The sequence below is a fragment of the Lonchura striata genome, chromosome 19, assembly GCF_046129695.1.
Source record: "Lonchura striata isolate bLonStr1 chromosome 19, bLonStr1.mat, whole genome shotgun sequence".
Lineage (NCBI taxonomy): Eukaryota > Metazoa > Chordata > Aves > Passeriformes > Estrildidae > Lonchura > Lonchura striata.
The window spans coordinates 9,168,920-9,181,794 of NC_134621.1; the positions used below are offsets into that span (position 1 = coordinate 9,168,920).

At 40.4% G+C, this 12,875-nt stretch overlaps 1 protein-coding gene across 1 annotated transcript in view; it reads left to right on the forward strand.

The window, feature by feature from the left end:
- Nucleotides 1-12,875, forward strand: part of CEP112 (centrosomal protein 112) — a 158,830-nt gene that overhangs the window by 87,297 nt on the left and 58,658 nt on the right. Inside the window, exon 21 of the mRNA XM_077787393.1 lies at nt 11,435-11,665. Coding sequence (XP_077643519.1) covers nt 11,435-11,665 — 231 coding nt within the window. The remainder of the gene's footprint in view (nt 1-11,434; nt 11,666-12,875) is intronic.

Here is a 12,875-nt window from a genome sequence, read left to right on the forward strand (position 1 = left end):
TTAGGAGTAGTACATTTTTCCTGACTTCTTAGTGCAATTTTGAGGTTGTGTTTTGGGTTTTTTTTTTTGTTTTGTTGTTTTGGGTTTTTTTTGAGACAGTAGTAAATATAAACATGGGCCTTTATAAATGGGTTATTTTATTTGACTGCTATTTCACAGTCTGCATGTTTAGTATGTATTCAGATTTTTATATTTAAACTGTGTATTAATATTTATTCAGAGTACAGTAGATCCAAAACAGTTGCATAAATAAATCCGAAGAAATTCTTGCCCCAGGATGCAGTGGCCTATTTGTCATTCAGAAAATGAAGTGGCATCAACTGAATTCAAGGACAAACTGAGAAGGATGAAAAGGACAGAGATCAACAGAAAGGTGCCAGAGGAAGATACCGAGCCAAAACCCCTCTCAATTTCAAGAGAAGAAATGTTAGGCACAGTTTTCATTTATTTTGAACAGATCATCCTGTGATTGATGTCACCTTTCTGAGCTGGCAGCTGTGGAGCAGGAGGCTTCCAAAAGGTCTCTGGACTCAGGAGAGCCACTGTGGAGGTGGTGGGAGTTGTGCAACCAGCACTCGAGGGTGGAGATGCAGAGAGGGAGACCTGAACCAGCATCAGCTGCGTGTGTGTGGCAGCAGGACCATCACCTCATGCCCTCAGTGCCAGCCTAACACCCGAGGTGGTGAAGGACCACCTCCTCTAGGATTTTCCTCCTCAGGTGGAGATGACACATTTGTGTGTTTTATATCAGGATTGTCTCGAGACAAAGACTACCAGAATGTGCTTCTTTCCGTGAGAAATTCATTTGAAAAGGAGAAAGCCAAAAGCTGGACCTGTGTGTGTAATTGTTCATCTGATTTGTGTAAGCAGCTGATGTGAGGATGAGAATTTACCACAATTGACTAATGGGAATGCTGCAGCTGTTGTTGCTGCCGTGCAGAAATGAGGGATCCATACAGTCAGAAGCTGATTATTTCTATAAAATCTAAACCTGTGAGTGATACAACTTTTATTTCTGGAGCTGTTGGACTTCAGGATTCCTGCCCACACATAATGCCAGTCATGAGGCTGAGAACAAGGACTTCATGTTTGGTTAAAGACTGTCACCTTCGCTGTAGCAGTGTGACATCAGAAATGAGAGAGGTTCCTGCTCCTTGGCCTCCTTAACAGAGCAGAATAGGGCAGGTGGTGTTTTGAAATCCTCTGTTGTTGGCCCAGAGAATGACAGCATTGGCTTCCTCAGTTGGCATCCTGTGATTATGCTGGAGTTTTGAAAACTTTCTCTTTTTCACCTCAGTAACAGTGAGGGCAGGGCTTGGACAGAGGTGTGAGCTGGGGACGTTCCTCAGGCGCCTGTGGAGATGCTCCTGGCAGAGGCCTGAATGGGAGCTGCTGTCCAAAGTGGCCTTTTCTACAAGTATGAACTTCAGAAATTAAAGATGGGAGATATTTGGTGCATGGACAGCAGATTACTGAGGCTTTTTATCTGTGTCTTGTCTTTGGTTTGTCCTGGCAGGTTTTGTGTCTGATGCTGTTTCTGTTACAGTCGTCGTAAAACCCTATGGGATGTATGAGGTAAAACTTGGGAATATTCAAAAGTTGTGTGTTTTGAGCAACACATGCATCCAAAATAAAAGTGTGTGATGCTTTTCTAGGAGTTTTTTTGAGGCATGGGGTTGTTTGGTTCTTTAACTTTTCTATAGTTCTATAGGAGATCTTTTTTATAGTCAACAGGCAAAGACATTCTCCTAGACAATTCAGCATGTTCCTCTTCTGGGCACAAATTGGGAATTACACTACATTTAATTTTGCTGCCTCATAGAGATGAATGTCTGTAGTAATCCTTAAATCTGCAATACATCATGTCTGCATTTAAATTGGAATTACACATTGTTCCGGAAGTGTTAATGCTTTTAAATTTAATGTGTGGAAAATTTAAATGCAAATGTTTTTTAAAAGCTTTGACTTAGGGGAGGCTTGATGCAAAATGGTCTGAGATTGACAGGTGATTCTCCCCAGTCCACTGCAGAGATCTTTAGGCTCCATTTCTGGATTCCCTTGCGGGAAATTCCTGTCCTTCCTTAAATATCAGTAGCATTTCTTCACTTTCAGAACTGTTGTTGTTTCAGAACTGAACATATCCATGACATCCATCTGAGAGGAGTATTTGCCTTTCACATCCTGAAATGCAGAAATTAAAGCTTTACAGTTTTTCATAAAGGAAAACAGGGAAGATGTTTGGTGTCATTTGCCTCAATCATCATTTGAGGATGGATTGTTGTGATTTATACAATGCAGGAAACCTGGTGTTACATGTAGATTTTCATTTATTTTTTTAGCCACTCTTCATTTTATTTATGTTTTGCTCTCATGAGTTATTTTTGGGGATCACTGCATTAAATAGGTATTTATGGCTGATTTATTTTCTTATCTCCATCATATTTAAGTTCCATTAATGCAGTTATGTAGGTTGTTATGTGCCTATTTCAGTGTCTCCATTAAAATTCTGGGTAGAAAGACAGAAGGAAATGAGTCCTTTCCTGGCAGGTCCCTTAGCAGTTTTATTAGAATCATTTTGTTTGTACAAGGAAGAATACAAAGGTAAACATTCCTTTCATCAGATAAAAGCAGAGGAGAAAGAAGGTGGAATTTTTAATTTCTGTCTCACTACTCTGTTTCAAAGCAAATTCAGTAAATCAGGGAAGGAGGAACTGCTCTGGATCAGTCTCCAAGGCAAGAGAGCCAAGTCTGTTACAGGTCTTAGAACAGTGAAATGGAAAAAGTATTTACATTTATCTCAGTTTCAGCTCGGTGAGTAATCCTTTGGCTCAGCAGTTCTCTGCACTGTTTGTTACACGTGTAAGCTCAAGGTTCTCCCCTTCAACTAGAACTCATTTTGTTGGGAAGGCAGTGACAATAACCAACCTAGATGAAGTTCTGCTTTCCAGCTGCTGTTAACTAAATTGGAATCAAATGTACTTATGTAAATTAAGAAATAGAAATAAGCGCTGTTAATTTTAAGCTCTTTGTGGAGATGTTCAAATGGATGTCTGATTTTCTTTCTTCCCCCCCCCCTCCTTTTTTTTTAAGCCCAGTTTGTAGCTTAAGTGCCATTTACATTAACTGGGATTTAGGCAGCTGACTGGCTTCTGTAAAAGTCCAGATCTACTTCAGTGCTCTTCTTTTGGAAAAAATCCTCAAAATTAGTGTTTTGCTAAATGCCATGTCACAGCAGAACTCAAAAACATGCTGCCCCTTTCTAAGATGTAGAAACCAGAGTGATGCCAATATTTTGAGTGTGACTTTTCCCTGCTGGACTTTTGATACCTGTGTGTTGCTTGTTTCTTTTTGGCTTTCATAAATACCTGGCAGAGTCAATGAACAGTTTGGGGGTTAAATTACCTGTTAATTGTTGCCTAAGTGTGTTTATTTATAGGTATGGCACAGGCAGATTCATTTTTCCTTAGTTTTGTTGGAAGTGGAGCTGAGCAGAAGGTAACTTGTTCTTAGTCAGCCAACACTTCCACTTTGTTTCAGGAAATTATGAACATAATTAGAGAAGACAGAACAAATAAATTCCTAAAAAGTAAAATCTCTTCTTGAAGGGTGCTGAACTTTCCTTGGGATGATGTTCAGTGCAGGAATTGTGGTGAGGGGGATGTTGGCCATGGTTGGGATGCCAGAGGTGAGTGATGTTTCCCTCCAGCAGCACTGTACAGGTAGGGTGGTGTTAAACCATCCCCACACCAAAGTGAGACCCTGGTAGATACAAGATAAGCAGGGTTAATAGGAATAAACTTTTATCAGATTCATGAATGTTAGAGGCATTTTTCAGAGCATGCACAGTCCTGGAATAGCCAAGAATCTTAGCAAGGAGGTTTGACCTTTAAAAGCAGCTTAATGCTGTTAAAACTAATGAAATGAATATATAATTAGCAGCTCGACACCTCCCTTTACAAATCCCTTTACAAATCCCAGGGGCTGTTTTCAAGAGAGGTGTCAAAGGTGCATGTGCAAAGGTGAGAGGAGCTGAGGTTGTGTGGGGATGGAGTGGATAGACCTTTGCATAAATCCTGAATGTGGAGATTGAGGTCTGACCCTGCTGAACTGCACATTTCACCCTTAGTGTCACCTGCACTGCTGTTGGTGAGGTTTTTCCCACTGGATATTCATCTGTCTGAGCCTGAGGAGCTTCCCCTTCTCTCGTGCTGTGCAGGTGCAGGTCAGTGAGTGCAGCTTTGGCTTGTGTCAGTTCTCCTCCAGGACCCAAACTTGCTGATATCCAACCTGATTTATAAACTGAGGACATTTCACTTAGGAATGTATTTATAAATCTTCACCATTTCACTGCAATGTAGTCACATATAGGATATATGTAGAGAAATATATCTAAATAGGATGAAGATGGCTCCTTTTTAAGAAGCTCTGCAATAGAACCAACATTCTGGAGAGGAATTTTTCTCCTCAAGAACAGAACACTTCAGTGTGCACAAAATACTATATAAGCATACAATAAAATGCATCTCTGAGTATTGAAGTTGATATTTGAGTGTTTCCAGGGAGTCTTAGACCACTGCCCAGGACTGTTTATAATGGTGGGGGTGCTAATTTCCATCGTTTCCCCTGGAAGGGCTTGCAGAGCCCCATGCTCTTGGAATGATCAGTGCTCTTAGGAACTGAGCCCAACCTGCTGGTCTCTGAACTGTTGTTCATTTTCACTTCATTTCACACCATTTCATTTATCTGCTCCCTTAAATACCACATTTATGGGCCTGTGTGTTCTTACCCAAAAGGCATTTAAACTTGACAGTGTAATAGATTGTGCTGTGAAAGCTAAATAGCTGTTTATTACTTATCCCTGTTAATTTGTGCTCTGCCACATCATTACCCATGTGATAATGTGCCACTGGTTTTCTTTGCAAGTGAAATTTCATCTTTTAAAGTATTCATAATATTGACAAATTGCTGATTTTAGGAGTCGCAAGAGAAAAAGGCTAATAAATTCTTTACATGTTTTAATTGAAATTGCCATGGTATAGAAAATATTTTTAATATAGTTGTTTAAATGGACATGATTGAGTTCATACAATACAAAAGAGCCACAAATAGCTGTCAGCTGGCTGGAATGGCCAGTTGGAATTCCTTTGGCATGGAGAAAAGCAGGTATAGTAGGACCAGTGAGTCAGACTCAGTTGGATGATTTCTGGACAGAAAGATCAGAAAGATTAGGACTGTACCTGGCCCTTGGTTGGCAGGGTTCAGAGGGTAAAAATCTTGAGAATGGTTCCTGCAAACCAGAATAAGATCAGTTAAGAGAAGGATTGCTGTCCCTTGCAGAAGCTGCAGTGGAAAAACTCATGAATATAAACCAATTTTGTTCTAAACATAAAATCAAAATTACACACATTTGAAGTTCTTACAGCTCCACTTTTTTCTAAGCTTAGAGCTGCAAATATTTGTTTATTTTTCCGATTTCTTTTATGTTAAATGCATTGGTTGTTTTTGTGATGGTAAAGAAACTTGTATGATGTTCCTCATCATTTGATAAAGCTTTGTTTACTCACAAGAGAGCTGAAGTCGTTCAGATTCCCACTTTGCACAGATAATTCCCTTTACAGTAAATGTTTTACAGTAACTGTACCACCAGTCACTGCATGGCTGGGATAGGACACTTCATGTCCCTCTTCTGGGACACTGCCCTGCTCATGGGTAAAAGGGGAGTCATTGTCACCACTGAATCACTGAGTGTTCCTACTTGTTCCTTGTTTTCCTTTCTCTTCTTCATCATCAGAGTGAGATTTGTTTTTATTGCAGACTGCCTGGACCGATCTCCATTCAAAAATAATCCAGTGCCCAATAACAAATGTTATGGATGCCTCATCCGTGGCTGTCACACCACGGCAGCGTTGCAAGGCACAGAGAGACAAATGTCCCTTTCAGAAGGGCCCAGCTGAAGTTCCCCAGCACACGCTGCTCATTTCACTGTTCTTTTCTGAGGAGGAAATGCTGAGAAGGTCTTGGCAGAGGCTGCTTATCCTGGTCAGACAGGGCTGTGACTTACAGGCTGGTATTTGAGGTTGTTATCCTAGAGAGGGTCTTTGGGGTCCATGCTACTGCTCAGAGGTTCAGGGGTTTGCTGTAGGTTTTTTAAAATGTTACATGCCAGCAAAATTAAACAGCAAAGTGGGCCCTGTGCAGTCATCTCTGACTGGAGCCAAGTTAGCCCAGCGCAGAAAACTTCTGAAACTCAGTTTGAAGAGTTGTCAGGAGCCCCTTGGGAAGGGCAGGGGTGTTTAACAGCGATGCTCTGCTCCAGCAGCCCGAGTGCTCCCAGCAAGGCAGGGCACTGAGGTTACTGCAGCTTCATCTGCCGGCATCTTACTGGAAACCCGCTGCAGCAGCACCTCAGCTGCTCTGGACCTGCACCACGGGGAATAAATTCGAATTAGGAGTGCATTTCAGCTCAACCCTCCTCTGCCTTGTTTTCGTGACTTTCAGCTGCCCTGGCCAGCGCGGTGAGCGTGGTGCTGGGTGGACGTGGTCCGTGTGTCCGTGCGCTCATCCCGTCAGGGTGGAGATGCTCCAGCCTCTGCCTCAGAAACTGATCCAAGGAAATGCTTCATGGGGGTGAAGCAGCAGCTCCTGGAAAAATAAAGGGAATTTGTGTTATTATTGTTTTTAATTAGGCCGTAGTCATTCGGTCCATTTCTCATCCCTGTTGCCTGTAAGTGGAACAGAGTTTCAGACATCAGCAACAGATTTTAATTTAAACTTTTTGCCAACTTTATATTTTCTTATGCAATTTACTTTTTAAAATTAAGAGCACATGTTTTCCTTCCAAATAACACGCAGTACATTTATTGGCATTTTAAATAGGCCAAAGTGAGTGACCAACCTTCTTTTTCTTTCAAGTCTATTTTTTCCCTGCAGGCAAATTGCTGTGGGCTTATGACCCACCCTTTTTATGACACTATTTCAGCACAGATATTCTTAGTTAGAATTCTAAGTTATTTCTTTGAAACAGAAATAGAAATCGTCACCTTGGCCAGCAGTTCCTTCATCTAAGGGACATACAAATATGTCACATAAACCTTTATGAAATCTCTGTCACACAGTTTATGTATTTTTGTTCCATTTGGGAAACTGTGTAAGGTGGTGTTGTCTTTCTATTTGTTGTCCTGTATGTGGATTAATGGTCATTTTACAAAATGCTTCCTTGTCTGAGACATGTTCCTGTGGCATGTCCATCCTGGGAATTGCTACAGACTTCTGCATCCTTTCTAAAATAGATACAGATCTCTCTTATTTCATGTGCTTGTACCCACACCACTGAAATAGAGACTACAACACTTTGATCCAGAAAAGGCAGCAACTGGCAGTAACATTTTGAGTCCATTACATACTGTCAGCCCTTATTTCTTATATTTAATCTTCATTTAGCACAATAAAGATTTGCTTAGATGGGGTGTTTAAGGTGAGTTTTTCTAACAGCAGCTCTTGTACTCAAGCAGTTGTTTGGACCATACAAACCATTTGGTTCCCAAACAGAGATTTGGGCAGCCAGAGGAGAATTTGAGAAACCAAGACTGAGAAAGAGGACTCAGTGTTACAAAGAAACCATCCTGCCTTTGGATCTGGAGCCTGAGAAGTGAGATTTTGTAACTGCAGCTTTTATTTTCCCACAGAATCCTTAAGAAAAGACAGTTGCTCAGAAGTTTTGTATTTCATGGATTTTTCGCAACAGAGAATTAAGTCATCTTGGGGCTTTTTTTTTTATTCCCTAATTTGCCTACATTTAAGTGTAATGATAGTTTATTAAACCTGGCATGTGGAATAGCAGAGTTTTAGTGCTGGAAAGTTTGGGATTCATTTCCTGCAGCAGTGGGGACATGTTTGTGTCACACAGAGTTGTCTCAGGCGCTGAGTTGGGCGTAAGCTGCTTCTGCCACTGACTTTGTTTATGGGAAAAACTAATCTGCCTGTGAGAACTGGACTTATTTGAAAGTAATGGACAAGAACTGTGTCTGTGATCCCCAATATAAGCTTTTTCCAGTCACTTTGGAGAGATTAGATGTCTCTTAACATCATCTTACTCGCAGTGAAGTTGCTCCAGAGGGACTCCTTTAATCATATTAGTTTCGCTGCCATCACCCCGTCTTCAGAGTCTTTCTTCTTCCCTAATAGAACCAAATCTGCTTTTGCCATCTATTAGGTCCAACATTAATGCTCCTTTGCATATTAATTACCGTTGCTTTACCTATAACATTCAGCTCACTCTCAGCTGTCCCCAGTTTTGGCTCTGAAGGCTGGGAGCTGTTACTTTCCCCTTACAGAAAACACTGGATTGTGTTTCATTTTCTAATGACTTTGTGTAAGAACCATTGAATAAAGAAGGAAGTAAGGCTTAAAAGATGGAACAGGAATTCACCCAGTCTTTATTTTGGCCTGTAGTGTCATTTGTCAATTAATTTTCCTTGTATTATAAAAAGTTAGCCTTGATTTCTTATCCTAAATATTTTAACAAACTTTTTAGGGAACTTCTGAGCAATGTAATTTCTTAGTTTCACTTATGTGTGTGTATTGAGGGTATAATTAAAGGAAGTCTTTAATTTTAAAATAGGAGAAAAAAAAAAGGAGAGTAGGGGAATGAGCTTTCAAAAAGAACTCTCATAGATTAAAAGATAATTGTGGCTATTTCAGGCAGGACTTGCACTGGGGCAGCTGTTAAAAACCCCAAATTCTCAGTGTGTCAGTTTGGAACTCAGACCATATCACCCATCAGCAATTGCAGCTCTTATCTTCATTGAGTTAGTGCTGCTTTGGTTAAAGAAAAGCCAGGCAGGCTGTCATGTTCTTGTGATCTGGAGATGAAATCATTTTCCGAAAGAATTACAAAAGTACATTGTGGATTATAATTATACACTGAAACTTACTTTACATTTTTATTCTGTATACAGATTTAAAAAGAAATTAAACATGTGTAGAGGAAAAGCTCAGGAAAGGAAGGAAAGGATCTAGCACAGATTACAGTATATGAAACATATGTTTGGGATAATGCTGATAGGGCTGAAATATGTGGCCTGTGGTAGAGTTCTGTATACAAATGACGTGCTCATTCCTTCTCCACCATACACACACTCTTACCTTTGACATAGTGGGGACTAATGCCAGTGACTAATTAAGAAAGCATGGAAGCAGAATAAGTTTCTGAGATGGTTGATATTATTTAATGCATGTTACAGCTGGGATAGCTGAAGGACAAACTGAAGGTTTGAAGGGAGATGATGTCTTTTATTATACTATATAGTTCAAATAGCTTGAAAAAATAGGCAAACTTTCAAGCCTTGATTTTTTTTTTTTTTTTCCCCCTCTCTCAGATCACAGTATTTATAGGAATCTGTCTTGGGAGATTAATGTACAAGGCAGTAGATCTGATAGTCATTCATGTCCCAGCTTTGGTCAGAAACAAATGTTTCCTTTTCAGAGTTTTGTACTAATGTGGTTCTCAGAGGCTGCAAATAAATGGTGTAGCCGAGTACAGACAGCGTATTAAAAATGTCTGAAGAAGAAAAATAGTAGTTGGAGAGAAACTGGCATTCCAGGACAATGGGAACTTTAAATATACACTGCTTTTCCTCAGATTTTCCTGTGAAACCTTTAATAAGCTTGAGCTGAGTCACCTGTGCTTCCTTGGTAGAACATCAATTTCTGCTCTCAGTATTGTCACATCCTGTGAAAGAGTTCCAGGCAACTGCGAAGTTTCTTGTGAGACAGAGGGAAATTCTGTGTGAGTTTTGTAGTGAAAGTGCTGATTTTCAGAATTGCACTTAGGAATGAACACATAGCTGTGCTTTCAGTGTCATCCATCACACTTAGCTGTAAGGACAGTGCTTTATGTCCCAGATGTGATGCTCCTGTACCCCAGTGAAGAACCCACAGAGGAAATGGAATTAGAAAAGCAACTAGTGAGAGTAAGTGTAATCTGAAGTAATTGATGTGTATCTACTCCTGTGGTAAAGTAGCAGAGTGAATTCTGTGGAATTAGGAGTTGATAGAACCCTGGTTACTGAGAATTTTAGACTTTCTATACTGACAAACACTGAGCCCCAAGAGAACACTGCGTTTGACCTGAAGCCATAGGGAAGACTTCCAAAATGGAATGACAGAACTGGGATTATGGGTGTGTAGTTTGAATAGAAGTGTGTAATATCACATAGTAGAAAACTTAGAGTTTAAGGTTTTAGAATCTAGTAATGTATATGAAGCAAGATAAAAATTTTAGGACAGAAGCTAGTCCTTCCTCTTTACCTTCCTCTTTGCCTTCTTCTCCATAAATTCAAGTAGAATTGTGTACTTAGATTAAAAGGTCCACATTGCGGAGCACAAGTAGTTAGTTATTAGACTAAAAATAGAAGTAATTTAAATAAAAATAATTTAATTATTTAATAATAAAAATAAATTTTAAAGAAAATAATTTTTAAAGCATTTAATAAATTCTTAATTAGACAGTTTATCCTTAAAAAGCCTTATATAAAGAGAAATATGTCTCCAGTTTTAACTTGTTAAAGTACTGTAAAACTCACAATTTATGAGACTGTAATATAAATAAAAACTAATAAACATCTAAATCCAAACAAGAAATACCATCTTGCACATTTAATCCTGACCCTGACCTTAGAAGGAAAAAAAAAAAAAAAAAACCAAAAACTCAACAAGGAGTACCACAGCTTTATTCTTGCCACTGCCATCACTCCCTCTTTGTGTTCCCCCATTGGAGGCAGGCAGTGGTTGATAAATTGTTGATGATGCTCTGATAGCTCTTTAGAATGATGCAGGTCACTTCTTAAGGATAAAAATAGAAGGCATGGGTAGGATATGTAGTGATTATATGCCTCAAGCTCAATTTCTCCTCCAAAAGTGTCCATATCACCAGGGCTGTGGGCAGGAGGAGCTGTATTTATCCGTGTGCAGGAGGAGAAAGGGAAGAGCAAGAAGAGGGGCCAGGAAAAGGGACAGAGCATCCTCTGAGTCTGCTCCACCCCCAGGTGACAGCCTGTTGGAGGAAACCAAGTGGGTTTTGTGTTGTGGGTTTGTGTGGGTATTGTCAGAGAGAAACAGAAAGTTTCTAACCAGGCAGAAGCCTGAGAAACTGCTGAGAAGAATGTAAATAAGGTTCTTTATCTCTCTTGTTGCTCACATTGTTCATAGCTAAGTTTTGCTGCTGTACATCATTCACTACACACCAACAGTGTGATGTGTTTTCACATCAGGACCAATAGAGTTGGTCTACACAAAGCTCTGTATAAGAGAGTGATGTATTTTGAAATAAATCAGAGTTCTATTCTCTCACCTTCTAAACAGAGTCTATTCATTCCCGTCCTGCCTCAACAGCGTCAGGTTTGGGGTTTGTCACTCTGTTTGCTCTTTCTCTCAGGTGATCTCTGCTTTGGAGAGCCAGATCCGCAAGCTGAGGGAGGAGCTGATCCAGGCCAACGCTCTGCGGAACCATCAGCTGCTGGACCTGAGCTTCCAGAGGGACGAGGAGAAGCTGAAGGCATCTCGAGACAAGGAGGCAGCACTCAACAGCCTGAAGATGGAGATGGAAAAAGTGATATCAGACCTGAAAAAGAAGCACACGGCAGAGACAGAGGCGGCCTTGAAGAAGGTGAGGGATTCACAAAGAGCAGCTCTGCAGGGCAAAGGGGGAGTGAGCACCCCAAAGGTCAGCTGAGCAAAGTTTCCCTAAGGAAAAATGTTTAGGGATCACATGAGTTGATAAAACAGATGCAGACCATGGGATGCCAGAGTCCCAGCACGAGTGTGGGGTTCTGTGGTGGAAAGCTTTGCTCTGGACACGCTGGGGCTGGGCAGCACCTCCAGCAGGGATGGAAGGTGCCAGGAGGTGCTCAGGAGCCAACAGCACTTTAAAAACACAGGTGATTTCACAGGTAAAGCCAGCCAGGAGCAGGCTGATCTTCCTCTGCTGGAGTGGAGACAGTGGAAAGGGTGGTTCTGCCTAGCCAAGCTTTTTCTCCCTTAAAAAGAGGGTGAGCTCTTAAGGAGGGGAAAACTCAGGCTCAGGGTGCAAGGAAATTGTGTCTGGTTGCTCACAGTGGCTCGTCTAATTTTGTCTGTGGGATACATCAGGTGAGAAAGGACTCTGGTAAGATTTGAAAATAGAAATTAATGTTTCAGATTGATCAAGGCTTCCCTCCCAGTCTGTTCTGTGGGGTCACTGCCCACTGTTTGCTGAGCATCCCTTGGACCCCTGTCTTGAATTCAAGTATTCCCCCCATTAGGAAGGTAAAACATGCAAGTTTTATTTCAAAAGCCAAAAAAACCCTACTTAATATTTATGGTAGACTCTGCGTATGTGTAAGCAGATAGTTGTTGAAGTCTCTTTTATACATTGCATTAAGGCACTAAATCACACATTTTCTTGCAAGGGGATGTGCAGTGGCACAAATTAACAATCTGCATGGAGTGTTTGAGCAGCCTTTGTGCAAGTGACATTTCATTTACCTGCGTCAGGTTCTTGGTCTGTAATTTTAAAGAGCATTCGGAGGATTATGTTGGAAATCAGCCAGCCTGAAGCCATTAAAATGGCTGTGATCAACAATTCAGAATCTTTTCTGAATGTAAGGAAAGCTCTGCTTGGCATAATTATTTAAAGCCAAGGTCACAGAAAGTATTTAAACCTTTGAAATTCATCATTAAAGGATTAATTTTAACTCAGGAAGACATTGTCATTTTTGCTTAAAAATGGAATTTGAATCTCAATTCTTTTCTTTCTTTGATCTTTTTTTACATGTGTAGTATAGCAAAAGAAAAGTTAACTTCTTTACATCCTCAAATTAAAGTTACAAATAATCCTT